The following is a 26,454-nucleotide window of genomic DNA, read 5'->3' as shown; positions in this document are numbered from 1 at the left end:
TACAGCACTACTGAGCCAGTCACCACCAGAACCGCTCCAGGACACAAACATATAGAACAGATCACACAACATAACCTCTTCTTATACATTGTTATTACACTTTCAAAGAACTGTAACTAAGACAATAAAGACACCAAACAAAACAAATTAATAACACTCTTGACTGCGATCTAGTGCATCTGGCGTAGGACTTCAAGCTCATCTGTTACTGTTTCCGTAATCGTCCCTGAATCATGAGTCTCCCATCGCTCCTTCTTAATGGTCTCTTTCTCCATTAGACGTGCACACAAACAAACTTAAAACAGGAAAGAACACCTACTAAACTCACTTGTGACCATTTCCTGCATCCCTGTGGAGATTTAAAACATTTTCCAGCAAACAAGCTCACTTTAAAAATCAATTTTGGCAGCTCTACAAATAGCTGAAGGAGACCATGAGGGCAGTGAAACGGGAGGGAAATGTGCCACAGATTCACACAGCTGATCATTCCTGCTGTAAGTCACGACTGTGACAGAGACACATCTGACCTTTCTCAAAGTTAAGATCAGGCGAACAAGACCTCGGTCGCCCTCAGTTCTCCGCCAGTTTTTGAGGGATGAGATAACATAATAGGAAAACTGAAATGAGGGGAAAGAGAGGGTGAAGATACAGTAAATGCAGAGGATCATGTAGCAACAAAGAAGCACTTCTCAAGCACTGCCTGCCTCTGAGGTAAAGTGATCTAGCATGTGTAAAATGATAGGGTGAAATTGAAGGATACGATCCATAATTCAATAGACAAAGTTTAAGGAAAGGATGGACAGGCAGTGAGATTAAAGCGAAGGTAATGGTTATGTAATACAAGAAAAGGTACTTGATGCTTTCTGTATTAAAACATGTTTTCCATACACTTTAGCCAATGCATTTCCTTGACTTTGCTAGTCAATTGTGGTTACAAAGAAATTATTCTTATTAGGGCACAGATGTAACTAAATATGAAATAAATTACGTAAGCACTCTGAGTTTTGATTGTGGCTTTATGGTGCAAACAGATTAAGCATTTTAGATCAGTGGATAACAACAAAACATTTTTTTTCACACTATTAGAAATCAGAGATTTCCATGACTTTTGAGATTTAATTAATTGCCATTACTTTTTTGTTTGATTTCTGGAAATCACAATTTTAAAAAACATCCAGGCTTTCTATGATCACAGGAGGGTTCCTTCGATCAGAGAAAGCAACCAACAAATCATTAAATCACAAAAATCCAAGGTACCTTTGCCCATTATTGATCTGAGCTTAGTATATGCAATTAAATGATTTAAAAATAGATTAAATGTTGCCACAAACCACACTGAGGAATATTTTAAGAAGCACTTTAATGGCACTCCGTACATGCATGCAGCATATGCCTACAGTATATTGTTTTTGTTTTTTTTGATACACTGATTTTCATACCGTTTCTTATCTATATAATTCAAAGTTCTGCCATTTTAACAAACTTCTATACATCACATTGTTTAAAACATAAAGGACTTAATTCTTTACATACAAAACACAGGTTAAACAGCTCATGATAGCTGTTAAGTTGGGAGAGGTTCAACTTGAAGCCTCCCTATTTGTGCAGTGAGTGACACATTTAACGAAATAAATAAAAAATAAAAGCTAAAATACTTAAGTGCTCTTATTCTGTACAAATTAGCATATATAGTATTTCAAATGCCTCAGAGAGCAAAATGGTTCAAAATTAAAAACACTAGCAAAAAAAAAAAACACAGACCCCAAACCAGCTGTTCATCAATTACAGTGCACAATGTTAATTTCTATTTGTGTTTATGGGTACACATTACCAGGTCAAACAGGTAAGAGCACAGCTGTCTTCATTGTTGCCTGCTTGTTGCCTTGGTAACAATGCAGTGATATCTACTGTGGTTATAGTGCGATGACTGACAAGCGAATGGTTTGATCCTTTAGGGGACAGACGGCCACACACTGTATCCATTTAAAAAGACACAGATAACTAGGAGTTTTTTTTTCTTCCATCCCTGAAAAGACCAGGAGGAAAACAAAACAAAGAAAGAGATTCTGACTACTAACACAGCACCACTTGAACCTCAAAACAGAGTATTAAATTATTGTGTTTAATGAGCCTATAGATGAATAAGAGCCCAGTTCTGTTGTCTTTTGCAGTTGCACTACAAGTAATTGCCTACAGGTAGCAGCAATCACAATTTGTTATTGTGTATTGGTGGATTCAGAATGCACCAATATAGTATCTTTTTACTTGAAGCCAAGAAAGCAAATGAAGCCCTAAAAATCATTCCAACCCATCAAAATGAGTTCAATTATTTAAATGAATCACATTTGGGGAAATAGTGTCACCAATAAAGTATATAAAACATCACCACTAAGCCTCCCACCATCCTTTAGATTCAGAAAATGTGTTATATTCCCAGCAGAATTGTAATTTTTCTTACACGCCCTTGATACAGTTTTCAGATTCAGATTGTCCATCCATGTTATTCAATGAGCTGCGATACTTGGAATGCAAACATGAGTAACTTTTTATACATTTTAATCAACAAACGAAAATCTAACTAAACATCTACTGTGTGTTTTTGTGCTATATCGGAGCAAATCGCTCAATAATATTGTTTTTTTGACTTGCAATTGTAATTTCAACTGGTTTGTTATCTGCTTGATACTCGGTCAAACATGCATTCAAGATATCAAAATGCAGCGGTTTCTTTGGGCTTAGGCATGAAAAGGTTTAGGTAAATGCTTAATATATTAGCCCCAAATACATTTACGACTATTTTGTCTGACCTTTAAGTTGTAGTCCTGGGCGAGTAGGACTAAAATTAACATTGCATGATCATCCAGCTGGCTGTTCTAATATGGTCATGTTCTAAAGTTAGTGAGAGTGAGAGAAAGAGTGCAGTAGAGAGGACAGATGGTAGGACCCCCACATTCAGAGTAATTGATGAATAGTGTCAAGGCAGTGGACTCAAGCCCACTTTGTAGATGAGCAGGGGCCAGTTGCATAAACATAGTCACCATGTTAAGACTGTGTCTTAAGAACTAGTTAACCAAGTGGTTATCAGTCTTACTTTTCAGATTCAAATTAGATCAATCTATGTGTTTATGTAACTGACTTCTAAGAATGATGACCAGTCTTGCAGAAAAAAAATCAGGTGTCTAACTTTTAAGATTAGTCTAAGCAGTTTATGCAACCGGCCACTGATCTCTAACGCACATTGTTCGTTAGACATTGTTGGGGTCAAAACTCTGATTAAACTTCACTGTCAAGGCTTCAGTTTAAGATGTACAATCGACAATTCAAAAGTTACTGGTTCAGTCTCTTTGAGACTTTGTAGTTACGCAGCCCTTATTTTTTAAACACAGGAGCCGTGTTATTTTAGTGCAGACAGACATCGGCATGCTACATTAGTTGTGATTATTCTGTTCTCTGAAACCTACACTCTAATTCTTACGTCATGGTTTTTTTTTTTATTCCTCTATTGTTGTTTTCAATGTCTCAGTCTGACCACTCATTTTCGTCCGGCTCAGAGTCTTCATCAGATTCGCTGTACTCCACGGCGATGCGACGGGATAATATAGTGGCCACATCGTTCCCAACTGGCTCCTTCTTCGCTTCCTGCTCCCGCTGTTCCTGCACCTTACGCAGCTGGATCCCTATGAGAAAAAAAAACAAAACATAACAACAAAAGTGAGAACCAGAGACAAAAACAACAACAACAACACCTCAAGAACTGATAAGAAACACGGCTCAGGCCATATTTCACCCCAAAATAAAAAAAAATTAAAAATTACTGTTCAAAAGTTTGGTGTCAGTAAGATTTTTAAACATTTTTTTAAAAAGAAGTCTTTTATGCTCACCAAAGCTGCATTTATTGGATCAAAACAGTAATATAATGAACTATTATTGTGATTTAAAACAACTGTCTTCTATTTGAAGTAATTTTAAAATGTCATTTATTCGGTTCATAAAAACTTAATTTTTAGCTGCCATTACCTTCACAAATCATTCCAATATGCTGATTTGGTACTCAAGAAACATTTCGTAATATTATCAGTGTTGAAAACAGATGTGCTGCTTAATGTTTTTGTGGAAACTGGCTTTTTCAGGATTCTTTGATATAATAGAAAGATCAAAAGAGCAACATTTATTTGAAATAGAAATATTTTATAACATTATAAATGTCTTAACTGTCACTTTTTTTTAAATCAATTTAATGCACCCTTTCTGAAAAAAGTATAAATTTCTTCTTACAAATAAATAAATAACTAACATAAAAAAATCAAAAAAACTATGGACCCCAAACAATTTTTCAAGAATTAATATAATATAACATAATACAATAATAGTCTTTTATATGATAAGAATTCATATAATATAAGAGAACATTAAGAGTATTTACATTATTTTCATAACGCCACCACTTCTTATCATAATGCAAAAATAAATAAAGTAAAGTACATTGTAGTCACCATGTGACATCATAACACCCAAACCCCACTTAATAAGTGATCTCTTGACCTCGTCTGATGGCCGCCAGCAGGTCGCTGCGTGCATCGCTCATTGGGATGAGAGGTATCTGGCCCTTCCTGGGGACAACTGGTGCTTCCGCAGGGACAGTGGGCATGGTGTGTGAGTGAGGGTGCGGGTGGGGGTGTGTGGGCAGCCCAGGTGGAGGTGGAGGGGGGGCTGCGGGAGGATGATGGGTTGGGGAAGGGGTGTAGGAAGCAGGGAGGGCAGGGGTTGGAGGAGAAACGTTGTAGGTCTGGGAAAGAGATGGCATAGCACTGGCCGGGGCAGAGGAGGGGCCAGTGGGACTGTCAAAGGCAGTCTGGGCGGAAGGAATGATAGGAGGTGGTGGAGGAGGAGCAGGAGGTACGAAATACTCTCGATGCTGAGACTGCTGACCACTGAGATACAAACAGAGAAAAGAAATTAATCAAACACATTTACTGCACTCAGGAGATGAGCTCTAAGCCTAGAGCTCACTACAAGATGGAAACTCTTTGGCCTTTTATGTTTTAAATTTGAGCATGTGTCATGCCAAAAAAACAACAACATAAACCTTCCTCAATTTTATTTTGATGTCAAAAATCTAATCCCGCATACATAGTTATTGCTGACTAAAAGTAAAACTATTAAAAACTGTTATTGTGAATTGAAATAAAGCTGAATTAATAAGATAAATCTGATGAAACCTAAAAAAGGAAAAAAAAACTAAAATATTTTTTTTTTATTTCAGGTCCTAAAATTACTAAAAACAAATCAAAATAAATTAAAGATAGCTAATAAAAAGGACAAAAGTATGTAACAAAATTATTACAATTTGTTCCAAAATTAAAATGAAGATAAATCTAAAATTATGTGAGTGAGTTTGTGTGTTAACAGATAGCTAGTGGTAAAAGATAATTTTACACATGATCATATATGTGTTTGTTTGTAGGTTATTTAGACTCTGATGAATGAAAACTGAGCATTTAGACCAGGGTAGTACAACCCCTAGGGGTTCATGATGGAACTGCAGGTGGTTCACGAGAGAGTAAGAGAAACACAAAAGCAAACTGAATAAAATACAATATGAAGTAAAATGAAGTTTAAAAAAAAACTCATCTTACATTTCATTAAATGTATTATTCATTATATTTACTGAATGGTTAGAACGTTTATTTGAAATTTGTGGGCATTTCATGTAAATAATGTAAATTATTAGAAAAACCTGCTTTACACCCTTTATATTACAGATATTTACTCAATTAAGAAAAGCTAAAGAATAACAGACCTGTAGTCTTTAGCCTGCAGGGGACGTGGCCCGTTGAGAGCAGGGTCTGTGACTGGTTGTCCATGGGACGTCTGAACCCTGCCAATGGTCTGTCTCCCAGGTGGAGCGGCGGAGGAAGCGGCCGGCCGATACACACGGTCCAGGGACTGGGTCTGGACATGAGAGGGTGCCATGAGGTGATCTTTGCCATTGGCAACGGAGTAGGCGCTGGCCACGGCCATCTGCTGAGCCGGGTGACTGGGGCTGCCTGGGTAAGAGTGCTCACCCATGTCTGAGGTAACCGACCTGATGATGGAAAAGAGACAGAGAGTGATAGACAAATGAGAGAGAAGGGGAAAAGGAAATGAAGAGAGAAACATTAAATGCAAATATCTTTATGGGTTCTTGAGCTTTAAAATTTATATTTTGGATCTATTTTGGAAAGTGCCTGTGCTGCATGCTGTTTATTAAACATAATAATGTTGACTGTTGATTGTGCCCCTCAGTGGATTTCCAAAGTCTTCAAGGCAAACCACTGCACCAGAATAAATGTTAAAAGACGGTGTTTTGAAAGCATAGGCATAGACTCTTAAGCTCCAAGACTGCATTTATTGTATTTTAAAAAAGAGAGCAATATTTGGAAATATAAATACAATTCTAAAATATTTCGCACTTCAGTGCGTCCTTCTTATCATCTCTATAAAAAGAAAGAAAGACATATGATAGTTGCTACAATAGCATTTTCTCTGTGTAGAGATGTATTGAAGCATTTGGGTAGAAACTGAATGAACTGGGCTTTCAGACATACTTGAGAGTGAGAATATTCTAGGAGAGTGCACTTGATATGCAGCAAGTGATTTATCATTTTGTCACACTACACCAGAGATGCACAAACCAGGGAACGTGGAAACAGGAAATAAAACATGCAATTGCAGCATTTTTTCTTTCTTTTTTTTTTTTAAATTGAACATTTTAATATAATATAGTTTAGCAACATTTACTTTCAGCCCACAGCCAAGTTTGATTTTTGGCCCTTCATAGTAAAAAGTTTGGGAACCTCTGCACTACATCATTATTTGCCTTAAAATTGGTTTGTTGCTGGAAAAGTTACACTATTTTAAAACCTGCTGAGCTGAAATTATGCTACAGAAGAAAAGTAATATGATAGTTGCTACAATAGCATTTTCTCTGTGTAGAGATGTATTGAAGCATTTGGGTAGAAACTGAATGAACTGGGCTTTCAGACATACTTGAGAGTGAGAATATTCTAGGAGAGTGCACTTGATATGCAGCAAGTGATTTATCATTTTGTCACACTACACCAGAGATGCACAAACCAGGGAACGTGGAAACAGGAAATAAAACATGCAATTGCAGCATTTTTTCTTTCTTTTTTTTTTAAATTGAACATTTTAATATAATATAGTTTAGCAACATTTACTTCCAGTCCACAGCCAAGTTTGATTTTTGGCCCTTCATAGTAAAAAGTTTGGGAACCTCTGCACTACATCATTATTTGCCTTAAAATTGGTTTGTTGCTGGAAAAGTTACACTATTTTAAAACCTGCTGAGCTGAAATTATGCTACAGAAGAAAAGTAAAAAAATGCAATGTTGCTAATGTTATTTGACATGAGTTAATAATGCACAGATGGGAGTGCGGATAATGATGATCTCACCTGTAAGGGCTGAGAATATTGAGAGGGGGAGGTTTGTCTCCACGGTGGTAGAGCTCCAGGACAGGATTTGGGATTGAGTTTCTGGAAACCACCTGTTGGTCCTGAATGGTGGAGCTCTTGAAGGCCTTCCTCATGTTGATATCTTGCAGAGAGACTGAAGATGGGGGATAGAGGAAGAGTTCAGATTTATGCTTTAATTTCATTAAAAATTGCAAATTGCAGATTGCAAAAATACCATTCTTAATTTGTATATTTGTCATTTTTTAGTTCAAAGATCTAAACATTCGATGTTATTTGACATGAGTTAATAATGCACAGATGGGAGTGCGGATAATGATGATCTCACCTGTAAGGGCTGAGAATATTGAGAGGGGGAGGTTTGTCTCCACGGTGGTAGAGCTCCAGGACAGGATTTGGGATTGAGTTTCTGGAAACCACCTGTTGGTCCTGAATGGTGGAGCTCTTGAAGGCCTTCCTCATGTTGATATCTTGCAGAGAGACTGAAGATGGGGGATAGAGGAAGAGTTCAGATTTATGCTTTAATTTCATTATTGAGATTGCAAAAATACCATTCTTAATTTGTATATTTGTCATTTTTTAGTTCAAAGATCTAAACATTCATAGTACAAGATATTTAGCAGAGAAGAAAAAGGGCATAGGATATTAAAACTTTAGAGAATGGAGGATCAATGAAACGAGATGAAATAGACTTATATGAAGGTAACGGCCATTACCCAATAATACCCTGATAAATAAATCTGAGATCAGTTTAATATTTACTATATGGTGATTAAAGGTCTGCTTTGACTAAGACACACTGTCAACTGATTAGCATAAAGTGTAAAGGGCCTTAAAGTAAAGCTGTGTGAAATCCCTGCTTAAGTCTCTTATGTGTTTGCTGAAAGAAAGGATGAAGCTGTCCAGGAGACAGCAGATGGTCATTCTCTTATTCACACACTCTGCTTCTCACCCTGGACAATCAGGAATAGCACAGACATATGATAGATTAGCTGCGCATTTACAGTAAGAGCAACATCATTGCTTTGCCTGCCCTAGAGCATGTGGAGCTCCAGCCTCACAATTCCATGTGTGTTTTTTTTCCCAGTAGACTGAGCTGTTCGGCAGTGAATTGAGATGTTGTGAATATTGCCTGCACAAATCAAAACCAAGGCAAGGATCTATACACAGAGTATGAGATGCTGAAAAAGCAATTAATCTCAACCCCTTATTAACACACAATTTAAAACTTGGGACATCATGGTCAGTCAAACGTTATGTGATAACCAATGACAACTGTTTAAAATGGGCATCCCACAATTGGTGTGTGACAGGTTTACACACACTTACAAATATATAATAATTCATAATAAAATCTAATATACAATTAAATGTAAATATCCATACATTTTATCAAAAGAAAAAAACTATGACTAAAAAAAGAAGTTGTATAAAAACGAACAGTCAGTTTCTCACAGAAAGCAGTGCACAAGTGGAAAAGAGCTGTTCAGATATTCCGTAAAATCAGTCAAGCAAGTGATGTCATACAATGATCTATGACACTGTGTGGAAATTAATGTCTTAACTGTGGACCAATGCTAAATTATTTATTAAGTTCTTCTACATAAGTCTAGGGGGTTGTCTGTTACTGTGGGGGCAGGGCTTGTTTTGATGTAAAGAATGATGGACTGCCTCAATCGCCCTCTAATTATGTATACCACAGGAGAACACTCACAATATTAAAGCACTGGCTGCGCCTCAGGGGCTACTGTACTGCTTTATTGAACATTAATAATTCAAGATTCAGCATTCTAGCTGATCTGATGGGAGGAATGGGGTATATAAGGTAAAACCTGGGACAACTTCTAAAACAAGATGGTTCTGCTTTTCAAAATATGTACTATGATCTTTGAACCACAATGCAATGCTACAGTAATGGAAGAGAAAAGGGTAACACTTTAGAATAGGGAACACTTATTCACTATTAACTACGACTTTTTCCTCAATAAATTCCTAATTTGCTTATTAATGGTTAGTAAGGTAGTTTTTAAGTTTAGGTATTGGGTAGGATTAGGGATGTAGAATAAGGCATTAATATGTGCTTAATTTGTACTAATAAATGGCTAATATTCTAGTAATATGCATGCTAATAAGCAACTAGTTAAGAGACCCTAAAATAAAGTGTTACTGAGAAAAGCCCTCTCCTTGTCTATTTGTTTAAATACCAACAGACATTCAGTCTAAATCAGTTATGATGCAGCTCACCCATTTAATCTTACACCTAATATCTGCCTTGACTATTAAAAGGGTCATATGATGCAATTTCAATTTTTCCTTTCTCTTTGAAGTGTTACAAGCTCTTGGTGCATAAAGAAGATCTGTAAATTTGCAAAGACTAAAGTCTCAAATCCAAAGAGATATTCTTTATAAAAGTTAAGTCAACCACGCCTACCTAAAACGGATTGTTCTAACATGCCCCCACATGTCTACGTCACGATGTGGGAAGATTTGCATAACGCCGCCCAAATGTTCACGCAAAGAAAGTTTTATTAGTAACTTTTATTCTCGCTGTAGTATTGTTGCTGCTGCCATGTCATGAAGACGCTGTGTGTTTCGTTGTGAAAGTGAAACTACTTTGTTTGACCTTCCAAAAGAGGACGTTATCTGCTTCGTCATGCCTAGAGCTGATCCGTGCTGGTCGCTGAGGAAATACAACTTCGCGCTGTGGATCGCCGTATCGGCTTTCACCGTGGACGAAGCGGAGTCCAGCGTGGGGTCATCACATGTGGTTGCCGCAAGCCCGCCGGCCGCCGCTCACTCTAGCCCTCGGCCATTCCTCACTTTATCCCCCGGCCTCTGCTCACTCAAGGCCGCCGTGTGTGACACTGTGTTTCGTTGTGAAAGCGAAACTACTTTGTTAGGTCTTCCAAAAGAGGACACGACTAGAAATCAGTGGTTAAGTTGTATTTACAACACTGTTCCAGAACAGTTCAACCCAAATATTCTGATGTGTCCAGCGCATTTTATGAAGGACTGTTTCCTGATCCTGGTAGAGTAGACCACAAAACGGCTGTTCTGACTCACAGACTGTAAATACGTTTTTTTATATATAAAGAATTTGCTCAAAACTCGCATTTGAATCGTCAGTGGCAGTGTAGAGTAGCGCTTGTTGTTTGTCATTTCTCCGATCCCAAATGCAGACATGGTTTTATGTTTACGCGGTCTGATGCAACGCGTAAAAAGACAGTACAAGTCATTATAATCCGCAATTATGTCCCCACTGGATGCAACAAATGCCTCGTTTATAATGGGTTTTAATGTTTTTGTCTCATCGCACCGGGACACGGCATCACAGTATGGTAAGGGGTGTAACATTTCCGTCACACGCTTGAGGTATTCCGCCAATCACAACGCACTGGATAGCTGGCCAATCAGAGCCTCGCTTTTCAGACTGATGAGCTTTGTAAAAATCGACGCGTTTCATAAAGGCGGGGCATAGAGGAGAAACAATAATGTACAGTATGTGGAAAATAATGTGTTTTTTGAACCTTAAACCGCATAAACACATTTCATTACACCAAATAATGTTATTTTTTAGCAACATCATATGACCCCTTTAAAATGGTTGTCGTTTTCATTTAGAAGTGATTCCTGTTAGATTCACCTGTAATCAGAATGTTATTGATTAAAAAATACATCTGAACTAAGCAGTGTTATTTTAGTATCACAGATACTATTATAGTTTTTATTAATATTTTATAATATTAATAGTTTGAAATTTTAATCTTAAATCACTCAATGGCCTAGGACCTAAATACATAGCAGATATGTTCACTGATTATAAACCTAACAGACCACTCAGATCATTAGGATCGAGTCAGTTAGAAATACCAAGGGTTCACACAAAACAAGGGGAGTCCGCTTTTAGTTATTATGCCGCCCACAGTTGGAATCAGCTTCCAGAAGAGATCAGATGTGCTAAAACATTAGTCACATTTAAATGCAGACTCAAAACTCATCTGTTTAGCTGTGCATTTACTGAATGAGCACTGTGCAATGTTCGAACTGATTGCACTATATTTTATGTATAATAATGTTCTATTCTTAACTGTTTTAAATTCATTTTAAACCTTTTAAATCAATTTTTAAATCATTTTCAAAATTTAAAATTCCTTGTTTTATTGTTGTGATTTTTTATTGATTATTTTTTCATTTATTTTATGTAAAGTACTTTGAATTACCATTGTGTATGAAATGTGCTATATAAATAAACTTGCCTTGCCTTAAAGGTTTAAGTTAATGTTTTAGTAATTTTGTTTCATGTTTTGCCATTTTTATTATTATTATTATTATAATATAGTTTTTACTTATTTTAATTTGAGTTATTTTATTACATTGTTAAACGTAATGACAATAAGAAATGTTGTTTTGGCTACTAGCTGAAAAAAAAAGATTTTAAAAAGATTTTATTTCTGTTAACGTTTATTATTTATTGTAATTTTGTTGTTGTTGTAATTTTACTCTTAGTTTTAGTTAACTATAATAACCCTGGTTCTAACACACATTATTATCTAATGAGGCACTGCTCTCTAATATACAGCTCTACAAATCACACACTAACTACATGTCTCATTTTATTAGTTTCAGTTTTCTTCCTCATTTATTTATTTTGTTCTCTCTTTTTTGTATCTCTAAATATCTCTTTTGTCTTTGTGTACAGTCTGTTCGAGTGCAAAAGAAGCTCAGTTTTAAGTCTGGATGGCTGGTTATAAATTAATAATTAGAATGGACGTTAAGGGGGGGATGGGGTGACATTTTTGGATCAGACACAACCATGAATGCCAGCAAACCCCATCACCCTTTCTGGTAACACACACAATATTCCGTCTCTTCCTCTCTGAGAGATGTCTCGATATTCAGAGACCTCAAGAGATCTCATTCTTCTCCTCCTCCCACTGCCCATCTCCTTCTCAACCCTCCATTCTACATGCAGCACACATAAACCCCAGATCACCATCAGGTCAGACAGACCTGAGACAGACATTAGAGTGCTATAAACACACACACACACACGCTCTCTGTGAATCAGGTGATAATGGACCACTCAGACTTTAAAAGAAACGTTGATGTTTCTTCTTCGTTAGTGAGGGGTCACAGGGGAGCTGGAACATATTAAACCCTCCTCATTGGCTCTCCAGTTATCGATCACAGATGGGCTGAATGTTTTAAATAAACGAGGACATCGTTAGAACATGTAATGTGGCCCTAATCTTTATTTTGCATAAGGACAGGGCGTTTAAAGATAAAAATCTCTTCTCTTATGTCCATCAAATACATAGCCTAACAGAGTCGTGCTGAGCTCTGCTATCTGTTTCATTTATTGAGACAAGAGACGGTGCCACCAGACCAGACACTGGATTTTTCTATTCCAGAGAGAAGAACAAAAGAAAGAGATGAGAGGAGCAGAGGGAGGAGTAAAGTGATACAGTTTGACGTCTCTCCCTTTCATGGGAGAGAAAGCTGGGTCATCCCTCTAACTACAGGCTAAAAGAAGACCATTATAGAGGACAGCACTCGAATGCAAACAGCATTCAGCCTCTCTCCAGCTGCTAGCTGCTACAGCTGAAAGCTTGATAAGATCTGGAGATGATGCAGAGATTAAGCTTAATGCTTGATGTTACCCTCTTCCACGGTGGAGTCCAGCTGGGTCACTTTGATAGCCAGCAGGTCCACTCTCTCTTGCAGGTTATTCATACGCATGTAGAAACGGTTGGCTTCATTAAACAGCTCTCCAAAGATGTCCTCTGCGTGACGACCTGCAAGACAGATGGCGACAGAAGCTAAGAGAATGGCAAACTGAAAAGATCAATTGCATTTCCATGCTAGGTTGGGTGCTGTTCTAGCTAGTGGACTACAAGCGATTCAAGCGATGCCATAGAAGAACCATTTTTGGTTCCACAAAGAACCATTCAGTCAAAGGTTCTTTAAAGAACCATTTCTTTCTTACCTTTTTATAATCTGAAGAACCTTCTTTCGCCACAAAGAACCTGTTGTGAAACAGAAAGGTTCTTCAGATGTAAAAGGTTCTTTATGGAACCATTTAGACCAAAAAGGTTCTTCTATGGCATCGTGAAGCACCTTTATTTTTTAAGAGTGTAGCACAGTGGTTCTATTCATTACCAAATCTTTAACTAGTTAAAGACCTTGTTTGGGAAATAATTTGCTTGTGTCAACGTTAGCTATGTTTCCATCCACCTATTTTTATGCGCATTTTGGATTATCGCATAAATTGGGACGGGATAAATTGACTAACCAGCGGACCGATCTCGTTCACAGCATCTATATGTTGTTTTGGTCGTTCTGAAATTCCTGAGCAAAGTCTGTCAAAGTATTTCTGTATAATTACTGTCTTAAATGACTGCGTTCCCAAACAGCAGACATCCACCTCTAAAAGTAATGACCGCATATATTGCGTTACATCTGCTTTCTCTGAAGCACAAGTAATTTATTATATATGAAAATTATTATATTCAGTGGCTTCTCCTAGTTTTCTTAGAGATATTTAGTGACCGTTTATCAGGAAGTGACAATTTTGTTCTCTTTGACTCATTGGATGGAAACGGTGCTTTATTCGCAAATGTTATATGCGATATTCCAGTTTTGCGCATAAGTTAAATTTGCATCTTTGGATGGAAACATAGCTACTGTCTCTATTTAATCATATATTAAAACATTTTTGCAAGAAAATATCTGCAGGTACATTTTTGTTGCATATTATTATATGTGAAAATTTAATCACAATATATTTCTAAATTTCGGTCGATACGATATAATTCCGATATCGATATGAACACTATTAAAAAAAGTCTCATAAAAACTGCCAAGAACACCCAGATGTCTGTACCTACAAACTTATGAAAAATTAATTTGCCAAGTCTATGAAACCTCAACTATTTAATTTTGTAGAAAAAAAAACAGCACAAATAAATGAATGTTCACATTTTATTTATATATAGCCTTCATACAAACAAGAAATGTGAAATCACTGTCAAATAAACATCTCAGACTCACCTAATTATTAATATTTTTAACTTCAAACTAGTGGTCGGCCGATATTTGGCATTTTTTAAATATCGGCATTGGCCGATGCGTTCAAGGCAGGACTTTTCTTTTGATGGCGCGGAGAACGGCAATGCCTGAGCACTAGTGATGGGAAGTCCGGTTCTTTTCCGCAAACCGGTTCTTTCGGACGGTTCATCGGTTCTTTTACGCCCTAACATAATGACGTCCTTCGCGATGACGTAATGATATCAAGTCTATCGTCCCGGGCCGGGATGAAAATACACATTCAAATATATAAAGTCAGTAATCATAACTTCAGTCAGTTAAAACATCATAATCATGATCATGATTTTGCAACTAAGCACCCAAATACAGTAACAGGCAGTGATGTGCATACCAGGATTTAAGTCTGGAAGATATAAAGTAAATAAATTAGTTGTCATCAGCGCAGAAACCATAATCCACTTACTATACATAATCCATTGCGATTTATTTGTTATTAAATAAACTTACGTTTCACCAGATTGCCCTTCATTCAAGTCTTCGGTTTACCCGCGCTCATAACATTAGCACAGAATCAGTTGTCCAAAAGAACCAGTTCGGTTCAGACGTGCTGTGTCAGTCATAGTAGGCAATCTGTTCAGTAGCTTCACGCTGAATCACGCATGCGCAGTATCATCAGCTCATCAGTTCTCAAATCGGACACGTCCGAAAGAATCGGTTCTCGGTTCAGTGTACTGGTGATCCGAAAACCGATGCAACCGGTTCTTGACTAGAGAACGAGAACCGTTCTAACCGGCACGCTGCATGCACGTTCATTATATCATCAGCTGCTCTACTCGTGTTCATGTTCTATTTACTACAAACTCAATTTGTAAATGTGTCATCCTTAACTATAATTACAGTACAGGTCTTTCATAAATCATCCCTTATTCCTATTAAACATAGAGTCTTAATTATTGTCCAACTTCCCCGACAAACCCCTTTGGCCTATAACCTAACAGAATCTTCTACTGAACAAAGTACACAGATAAGATTCATTCAACTTTTAAAAAAAAAGTAAAATAAAATATATTTATATTATCACACTTTCTGATGTTTAACAAAATACTTGGATAACATGCTTTTCATCCTCTTGAAAAATTAAACGCATGCGCAGTATCATCAGCTCATCGGTTCTCAAATCGGACGTGTCCGAAAGAAACGGTTCTCGGTTCAGTGTACTGGTGATCTGAAAACCGATGCAACCGGTTCTTGACTCGAGAACGAGAACCACTCCAGCAGTGGGCGTGTACGTTCATTACCCAGCATGCTGCACACATGCTGCTCTGCTCGTGTTCATCTTCAGTTCTCTCTTCACAGCAGTTCAGTCAGTGTACTGTTTGAGTAAATGAATTACTCCGGGATATTGGTTTATTTCGACTCAGAGGGAGTGTCAGCCACGTTAAAAAAGTGAATAACTAAAAAGTAATTTGTGGATTAATGCTTACTCGAGACGCAAACAGTTTCAAACGATTCAGTCCGATTTATTGAACTGGTTCAACCGGTTCACTAAGAAGAACCGGTTAAATCGAATGATTCGTTCGCGAACTGGACATCACTGCTGAGCACACAGTGCTTACATTCTCCCTCTTGTTCGCTGTTGTCTTTCAGTTCTGTCTAATATGGATTACCTAATACGTCTGTCTAATAATCAGATAGAACGGTTAAACAAAGGAATTAAAATGTATACAAAAAGTATTATAACGATTGCTTTTATATTATTAGTAATAGAAAGGCAAACATTATAATGCTTTCTTGTTTGCCGTCAGCATTCAGCAAATATGCATTTACATCATTTAAACAAATCTTTGATTGTCTAATAAACATCTAATTTCAAAAACCTTGCAAACTTAGTCGGATCCAGTCGTGAGATCTTGTGAAGTGTGCATTTGTATCCTGCATGATCGCGTGTTTAAAAATCATATCACCGTTATTGAAAAAAATTATATTGCGATACATATTGATATTGAATTATTATAACCTAACAGAATCTTCTACTGAACAAAGTACACAGATAAGATTCATTCAACTTTTAAAAAAAAAGTAAAATAAAATATATTTATATTATCACACTTTCTGATGTTTAACAAAATACTTGGATAACATGCTTTTCATCCTCTTGAAAAATTAAACGCATGCGCAGTATCATCAGCTCATCGGTTCTCAAATCGGACGTGTCCGAAAGAAACGGTTCTCGGTTCAGTGTACTGGTGATCTGAAAACCGATGCAACCGGTTCTTGACTCGAGAACGAGAACCACTCCAGCAGTGGGCGTGTACGTTCATTACCCAGCATGCTGCACACATGCTGCTCTGCTCGTGTTCATCTTCAGTTCTCTCTTCACAGCAGTTCAGTCAGTGTACTGTTTGAGTAAATGAATTACTCCGGGATATTGGTTTATTTCGACTCAGAGGGAGTGTCAGCCACGTTAAAAAAGTGAATAACTAAAAAGTAATTTGTGGATTAATGCTTACTCGAGACGCAAACAGTTTCAAACGATTCAGTCCGATTTATTGAACTGGTTCAACCGGTTCACTAAGAAGAACCGGTTAAATCGAATGATTCGTTCGCGAACTGGACATCACTGCTGAGCACACAGTGCTTACATTCTCCCTCTTGTTCGCTGTTGTCTTTCAGTTCTGTCTAATATGGATTACCTAATACGTCTGTCTAATAATCAGATAGAACGGTTAAACAAAGGAATTAAAATGTATACAAAAAGTATTATAACGATTGCTTTTATATTATTAGTAATAGAAAGGCAAACATTATAATGCTTTCTTGTTTGCCGTCAGCATTCAGCAAATATGCATTTACATCATTTAAACAAATCTTTGATTGTCTAATAAACATCTAATTTCAAAAACCTTGCAAACTTAGTCGGATCCAGTCGTGAGATCTTGTGAAGTGTGCATTTGTATCCTGCATGATCGTGTGTTTAAAAATCATATCACCGTTATTGAAAAAAATTATATTGCGATACATATTGATATTGAATTATTGTCCAGCCCTACTCCAGAGTGAGGAAAAGTGCTAAGAAAATCACTTTGGACCCCACACACTCAGCCCATTCTCTCAGCACTCGATTCTCTTTCAGATGGAGCAGCGTTTACTACACAGAGCCGTAGTTCACTGACAAGCTACGCAAAATCGTGTTCATAATCACAAACAATTTAATCGTGAGATTACGAAATCGAAGAAATCATTCTGCGATTATAAAAGCTGTTTGCGTAGCTTGTCAGTGAACTACAGCTCTGTGTAGTAAATGCTTCTCCATCTGAAAGCATGTGAAAATACCACATTTAATAACATGTTTTTACTCCAAACTCACTCCATAACGTCAGTCGAGAGTTTGAAAAAAATCCTTCTGTGAGATGATGTGGCTTCTTACACAGAATAAGGCACGCAACATATTTCATAGTATTCTAAGCAGTGATAAAGGCTATGTTGATTAGCATTGCATTATTTCATACTTTATTATAATAAAAATTATAATAAGACGAACTCAGATAAACCATATATTGTCATAGTTGTGTATTTATTAGTCACCTTGAATTAATGAAAGCAGTTAAATCTTCTGTTTATTCAGCAACCGCTATAGGCATTTCCTGTGTTTCTTCTGCAAGGCGTATTTGGAGTTTCAGCGCGAGAGCGCCCTCTGGCCTTTGGATGGAGATTTACTGCTGATCACAGAACCGTGCTTCACTGAAAGATACGCATGACAATCGCAGCTTCTGCCTAATTGCGATTTATCGCCTTTGTGATTTAATTTAGATTAATTGTGCAGCCCTAATACTTGGCAATAAAGCTTTTTCTGACTAATTATGGCCCAATTATTTTAACTATATTTTTACAGTGTCTACACTAAATATATATATAAAAAAATAAATTAAATTAAATAAAAATACCCTATGAATTGAATACTGCCAAAAGGATGAATAATGATTTTTTTTATATATTGGAGAGAAAAAGAGAGAAAAGCAGGATGCCACTCACTCAGACTGCCCAGTTGTTTGATGATGGCCGCTAGGGTGCTGTTGGTGACACACTCCAGTTCACTGGGTACTCCATCAGGCAGAGCTCCTCGACACAAATGCTTGGGCTCGATACTCCTCTTCACCAGTGGCATGACTGACTACTGCTGAGAGAGAGAGAAACAGGGAGACTCGTTAAGACACAAATCAACCAGCTAATGAACTCAAATCAACACCAAATAAGGAGGTATATTTCTAGAGTTATAAAATAAACTTTCATTTAACAATATACATTTATAAACAGAGTCATTTGTCCATGATTTCAAAAAGGTTTGTTCAATTCAGTTCTGAGCGAAATGTCTGTAAACCTCTCCCTTCCATAAGCCTACTCTGCTCTGAATGGTCAGCTGGCCAAGCCTGTTGTGATTGGCACAAAGAGGAGCGCCTGAGCAAGTTAGCGAGCGCTACCATCTGTGTTGCCAAGTCCACGGTTGTTTTTGATGTCGCGGGTTGTAGTGACCCCAATAACGTCATATTTAGGCACTGGAATGCGAATTTACTAAGGGAACCCCGACTGAAAGCACATATTTTACACCCTAGAAAGCGGTTTTTAAAGGGGGACCACCCTCGAAACATGATTGGGCTAGTTTTGAGTAGCAATTGGGCGGGCTTTGTTGTGACAACCTGGCAACCCCAGCATGCACCTTTACATAAAACAATAATATAATGCTCCAATCAGTTCTTAAAATAATGACATAAATTTTGTTTAACACTTATGCAAGCGAATCGTGCCCACAGCTAAAGTTTAGCTGCTAAACTGTAAACATTTAACAAAACAATAATCGTGGATACGTTAGCAGAGTGCTAACAATACAGTTTGAAAACCAAAATATGTCTACTGAAATGTCTGAAGAATGACAGACAAAAGACGCTCCGTGTCTTAACCTTTAATTATAATGCAGAACAGCTGTATCACATGCGCACCAGCCTAACTAACTCGTCTCTCTCTACCGGGTCTTTTACTCCCTGCATTAACCCTATAAAAAGTATTTTACTCCCTGCATTAACTCTATATTGCCTATCACAGCTATGCTGATGATACCCAGATTTACCTAGCCTTATCTCCAAATGACTACAGCCCCATTGACTCCCTCTGCCAATGCATTGATGAAATTAACAGTTGGATGTGCGAGAACTTTCTTCAGTTAAACAAAGAAAAAACCGAAGGCATTGCATTTGGAAACAAAGATTAAGTTCTCAAGGTGAATGCATACCTTGACTCTAGGGGTCTAACAACTAAAAATCAAGTCAGGAATCTTGGTGTGATTCTGGAGACAGACCTTAGTTTCAGTAGTCATGTCAAAGCTGTAACTAAATCCGCATACTATCATCTCAAAAACATTGCAAGAATTAGATGTTTTGTTTCCAGTCAAGACTTGGAGAAACTTGTTCATGCCTTTATCACCAGCAGGGTGGACTATTGTAATGGTCTCCTCACCGGCCTTCCCAAGAAGACCATTAGACAGCTGCAGCTCATCCAGAACGCTGCTGCCAGAATTCTGACCAGAACCAGAAAATCTGAGTATATCACACCAGTCCTCAGGTCCTTACACTGGCTTCCAGTTATATTTAGGATATATTTTTAAGTACTTTTACTCATTTATAAATCACTCAATGGCCTAGGACCTAAATACATAGCAGATATGTTCACTGATTATAAACCTAACAGACCACTCAGATCATTAGGATCGAGTCAGTTAGAAATACCAAGGGTTCACACAAAACAAGGGGAGTCCGCTTTTAATTAGTCCTCGGTAAAATGACGAGCACAACAAAAGGTTCGAATTGTATTGCTGTGGTATCGTGGAACACAGCATCTTCTCGACACAGAGAGTGTTCGTATTTAGTGGGCTGATGGGGATTATGCTATTGTGTTACCCAGTGACGTAGATCGGTAACAGGCAGAAGATTCGAAAATATAACGACTCGTTAAGGCGATTCTGAGTCGACTCTTTCTTTTGAGAGACAATATCTTAATTTATCATGCACTTTTTTGATTAACAACTTTGCAGACTTGTTTACATTGAAGGATAGCTACCTTACAAACTGCAAAAGAGATATTTTTCGAAAACCCATATGACCTGCTCTTTAATAATAATAAAAAAAATAATCTTTGTTAGTCAGCTGATAACAATGTTCAATATGTCATATAAAACCAAATGTTTAAAGGTGACAAAGCAGAACTGGCCCGACAAGGCGAGTGACCGTATAATCAACTGACCCAAAACACATAGCCCTGGAACTTCCTCACTATATACGAAATGAAAGCCAATGTAAAGGTAAAAAGTGTTAGTATGAAATTTGAAATCAGTTCTATAACATCAAATCTCACAACCTAATATAATTACATTGTCTTTTCGATTGAACAGCAATAATCATTTGCCTGTATTTAATAGAGACGTCTGACATAACTGGGTCCCTGTTTTTGAAAAAGGACCTACTGTGGTCTGTTCCTGTTTACAGACCACCTATGACCACAGACAAATGGTAATAAAGACAGTCACAGGCATCACACACACTGATACAAGTGCAATGGTTCAGTGATCTGGGCACACAGACAACATCGCCTGGCAACTAAAGCGGACAAGTATGCTGCTAATGAGACATGAAAAGAGCGCTGTTATAGCCCGGTGGGACAGCAGACGTGTGTGTGTTCCTGCTTTCTTTGTGTGTCTAGTTATTATTTCGGTCGGAAAGTGATTGGAAAACCTTCTAGACAGTAAATTCATTTAGTTTAACTTGATGTACTAAAATCAACAAAATACAACGGAAATAAAAAATTTATAAAAGACTATATTGACATATTTTAGAAAACAAAAACGAATATAAATGACAAAAAAAACAAAAGCAAAATTACTAAAGTTTTTAGGTAAATGTAAAATGAAAATGGAGAAAACAAAAATAAAAACAAATTAAAAAACTAAAAACTATAATAGTATTTCAATGATACAAACTCACTTGATGTCTATGATACAACTTGATCTCTTATACACAAACTGTCGAAAAATTTGGTGGTGAGAATTATGGGAAACAGAGAAAAAAGCAGTGAATGAAAGAGAGAGAGAGAGAGAGAAAGCCAAAAGTGTGCCACTTTGCCAGGAGGGGACTTGGTGTTGTTGCCATGGAAACAACACTGAAACGGCTTCTGAGAAAGGATTGAATTAGAGAGAGCGAGAGAATGAGAGAGAGGGAGCAATGAAAAATGGTGCAGAGAGAATCCCCTACTATATATCTCAACAAGATCAAGAATGCAGCAGAGCCCCACCCACTCTGATAAACCCCTCCCTCTGATACAGTGGGTATAGAAAAGAATCACCCCCCTTTAAAATAATCACATTTTGTTGCTTTGCAGCCTGAAATGAAGGCGGACACAGTTTTTGTTTTATCCAGCTGTATTTACTCAGTGCAAGTTAGGGGTGGGCTATATGACCAAAATCTTATTTCACGGTATGAGAAATTTTATTTCACGATAACGATATGTACCTCGATATAGCTATTTTAATTTTATTTTTGTTATTAAAATTAAGAAAAAGAAGCAAATTACAAACACAACAGAACAAATAAAAATGAAATAAACTTTTAATTTATTCAGCTACAGTAGGCTAAGTTTATTTAACATGTAGTAAGAAAGATTACAGAAATTGAATAAAGTGTATAGATAAAACACCACATAGTCTTCACTGTATCAATCAAACATGATTAACATTAATAATGACAGACAGCAGCAGGTAAATAAGGCTGCTGTACCTTTAAAGGGGTCATTTGATGTTGGTCAAAAGAACATTATTTGGTATATTTGGTGTAATGAAATGTGTTTATGCGGTTTAAGGTTCAAAAAACACATTATTTTCGACATACTGTACATTATTGTTTCTCTTCTATGCCCCGCCTTTCTGAAACGCGTGGATTTTTACAAAGCTCATCGGTCTGAAAAGCGAGGTGTGCTCTGATTGGCCAGCTATCTATATTGTGATGCCTTGTCCCGGCCGGAGCGACGAGACAAAAACATTAAAACCCATTACAAACGAGGCATTTGTTGTATCCAGTGGGGACATAACTACTGATTATAATGACTTGTACTGTCTTTTTACGTGTTGCATTGCATCGCGCCGCGTAAACATAAAACCATGCATTTGTGTTCGGAGAAATGACAAACTAGTACAAACGCTACTCTACACTGCTCAAAACTCGCGTTTGAATCGTCAGTGGCAAATTCTTTAAATATGAAAATGTACTTAGTCTGTGAGTCAGAACAGCCGGCATTGTAGTCTACTCTACCAGGATTATGATGATGGCGCCGACGCTGATGGCTGCCTCCGTGGCGTGCTCCGCAGTTGTTTTTATGTTTTTGTTAGTTTGTCCTGTCTTTAGTTATATCCCTGCAATCAGTTTCACCAGAGACGAATTGCTGGACATTAGGAAGTACACACCACCCGATATTTCACCGGTTTTTGATTATTCGGATGTTTTGCTGGACATTGTTGTCGGGGGAGCTGTGGCGCTGATTAAGCGCTTCAGGACGCGCAGACGGGGGAAGCGAGTCGGCGCGCTCGTCAAGCTCAGACAGCGCGGATTCAAAACGCTGTTGCCTAGTATCCATCTGGCGAACCTCCACTCTCTACCCAACAAAACAGACGAACTCCTCCTGCTCTCCCAGACAAATAAGGATTTTTCTAACTCTGCTGCTCTGTGTTTCACGGAAACCTGGCTGAAAAACGCCATTCCGGACAGCGCGTTGAGTCTCCCGGGCTTTCAATTCTGATTCTGATTCTGATTCTGATTCTGATCAGGAAACAGTCCTCCATAAAATGCGCTGGACATATCAGAATATTTGGGTTGAACTGTTCTGGAACAGTGTTGTAAATACAACTTAACCACTGATTTCTAGTCGTGTCCTCTTTTGGAAGGCCAAACAAAGTAGTTTTGTAGGCCAAACGAAACACACTGCGTCTCCACAACATGGCGGCGACGGCAACAATACTACAGCGAGAATCAAAGTTACGCCTTCTTTCTTTGTGTGAACATTTGGGCGGCGTTATGCAAACACAGCATCACACACGTCGGGCTAGAGTGAGCGGAGGCCGGCGGCTAGAGTGAGCAGAGGCCGGTTTGAGTGAGCAACCACATGTGACGACCCCGGGCTGGACTCCGCTTCGTCCACGGTGAAAGCCGATCCGGCTATCCACAGTGCGAAGTTGATGTATTTCCTCAGCGACCAGCACGGATCAGCTCCAGGCATGACGAAGCGGATATGGTCCTCTTTTGGAAGGCCAAACAAAGTAGTTTCGCTTTCACAACGAAACACACAGTGCCTTCACGACATGGCGGCAGCAACAATACTACAGGGAGAATAAAAGTTACGCCTTTTTGAACATTTGGGCGGCGTTATGCAAATCTTCCCACATCGTGACGAAGACATGTCACGGGGGCGTTAGAACGAGCCGTTTTAGGTAGGCGTGGTTGACTCTTAACACTTATAAAGAATATCTCTTTGGATTTGAGACTTTAGTCTTTGCAACTTTACAGATCTTCTTTATGAAGGAGCTTGTAACACTCCAAAAGAGAAAGGAAAAATTGAAAATCGCATCAGATGACCCCTTTAACTACAACTGCACGGATCCAAAATACTGAAACACATCCGGTTTTCACCCAACTTTAGTTTTACATTTATTTAACATATAACCGACTGTGTTTACTTGAATACTCCACACGACGGGCATTATGACATTACTGTGTGCATTTTTTGACCATTCAAGCACAATAAAACACGAAAGAGATCTGTTTTCGCGATTGCATGCTGTCGAGAGAGGGGCTTTCAGTGCGCGCGCTTCGGCTGTGTGTCAGTAAGCGCAAGCACCGTATTGAGTTCTTTTTCACTGCTTATTGCACATAATGGGCCTCATTTATCAATCAAAAACACAAATTAGGCTATTGTGACATTCATTATAAACAGCATACAAATGTCAAGCAAAACTGAAACAGCATTGGGCTCACGAGCCTGTCTCATACCACAAGAATCCAAATGTTTCCATTTTTGCCATATTTGTAACATTTGTTTGCATACCTATTTTTCATTATGTAGACTAACCATGGCTTTATACTTCACTCATGTTCTAATATCCGTGTAAAATCCTTCACTTGAGCAAAAATGTTTGTTTGGGTGCTGCATGCTGATTTTACAGTGGACCTTTTAAAATAAACAGTGTAACTTTTATTTTTGGTTGACTGCATTTTAGTTTGATGATGAATGGCTGAATGTCAGGCAACGCTGGAACTAATGTTGTTTGTGTGTGCGTGAGGTGCCTGTGCGATCAGATGGATTAAATCAAATAAAAAAAAAGAAATAAAATGCATTAAGAGTGTCACAAAAACGAGCGTAGCCTATACCCGTTGCACAGTGTCTTTTTTATCCTTTTGTTAATCTGTTAATTATATTATAGCCTATTATATATTTTGTGTGATCCTATTTATTTTATTCCTTTTATAGACTTCATTTCTGTTTTTCCTCCTTTCACAGAAGTGTTGCAGGTGCATGATGCGACGACTGAATCCTCATGGTCTTGTTTACGCTGCTATTCGTGCATATAAAGCTAAAGCGCTGTATAAAAATACATTCTAATTAAAATAAAACACAAATTAGGCTATAGTGGCATTCATTATAAACAGCATACAAATGTCAAGCAAAACTGAAACGGCATTGGGCTCACGCGCCTGTCTCATACCACAAGAATCCAAATGTTTCCATTTTTGCCATATTTGTAACATTTGTTTGCATAACTATTATTATATATTGTGTGTGATCCTATTTATTTTTATTCCTTTTATAGACTTAATTTCTTTTTTTCTCCTTTCACAGAAGCACTGCAGGTGCATGATGCGGCGATTGAATCCTCATGGTCTTGTTTACGCTGCTATTCGTGCATATAAAGCTAAAGCGCTGTATAAAAATACATTCTAATCTTACTGGTTACCGATCAACTAATGTGCTTTTGTTTGACTGTCAGGAAAATAAAAATTTACAAAATGCTGTCATTCTACAATTCTCCACCGTATTTACTATGCTGCGCGCAAGTTCAGGTAACTCAAAAACTTGCATACACGAGCTGAGACCAGACGTGATATTTGATCGTAGTCACCGCTCACATCCATATTGATAAATTCCAAGTTTTGCATTGAAACGACCGTACGCCCACTTTTCTGTCGTAGGTTCATTTTGTAAATGAGGCCCAATAACTCTACCAAGTGTGTCCCACTCTTTATTTTCTCATTCATGCATGTTTCCTTATTACTCAAAATGTGTATAACGTTTAAGCAGTACTGTGTTACGCAGATATATTTGCATACCGCGGAATACACGATACAGCAAAATCTCTAACGATAGACACTTTATTTCACGGTAACGATATATACCGTCATACCACCCAGCCCTAGTGCAACTTATAACATACATGTGAAAGATACAACACCAACATGTCAGAAAAACAAGTAATAAAAATAAAAATCCAGAATCACTGAGTTGTAAAAGGATCACCCCCTCCTAAAAATGACTTGTAAACTCAATCAGGTGTAGCTAATCACCTTCTCAATGGCACACAAAGTCATTTGACTTTTAACTGTGATCAGCTGTGGTCATTTTGATTAGCTCAGCATGAAAAGAGCTTTCTTGGAGCATTTCAGTCCTTGGTAGTGCAACTGAAGCAAACAATCAACTATGGGTGGCAAGGCAATGTCAAAAGATCTCCGGGATAAAGTTGTGGACAGGCACATGTCAGATGAATACAAAAAAAATTAAAAATAAAATATATCAAATAAAAAATATATTTTGTTAGCTATATTTAACAAATACTCTGTAACACCCCTCAG

The 26,454-nt window shown here is 37.7% G+C and overlaps 1 protein-coding gene across 1 annotated transcript in view; it reads right to left on the bottom strand.

Moving 5' to 3' along the window:
* Positions 1 to 1,111: 1,111 nt before the first annotated feature.
* Positions 1,112 to 26,454, bottom strand: part of LOC107588134 (wiskott-Aldrich syndrome protein family member 3) — a 35,607-nt gene continuing 10,264 nt past the window's right edge. The window contains 7 exon segments of the mRNA XM_071582390.1: positions 1,112 to 3,677; positions 4,543 to 4,931; positions 5,801 to 6,097; positions 6,099 to 6,476; positions 7,803 to 7,956; positions 13,135 to 13,269; positions 18,554 to 18,698. Coding sequence (XP_071438491.1) covers positions 3,520 to 3,677; positions 4,543 to 4,931; positions 5,801 to 6,097; positions 6,099 to 6,476; positions 7,803 to 7,956; positions 13,135 to 13,269; positions 18,554 to 18,686 — 1,644 coding nt within the window. The 5' untranslated portion in view covers positions 18,687 to 18,698 and the 3' untranslated portion in view covers positions 1,112 to 3,519.

This window comes from Sinocyclocheilus grahami, unplaced genomic scaffold (genome assembly GCF_001515645.1).
Source record: "Sinocyclocheilus grahami isolate Dianchi unplaced genomic scaffold, SAMN03320097.WGS_v1.1 scaffold99.1, whole genome shotgun sequence".
Lineage (NCBI taxonomy): Eukaryota > Metazoa > Chordata > Actinopteri > Cypriniformes > Cyprinidae > Sinocyclocheilus > Sinocyclocheilus grahami.
Note: the sequence above shows the minus strand (reverse complement) of the source record. Positions and strands in the feature narration are given on the sequence as shown.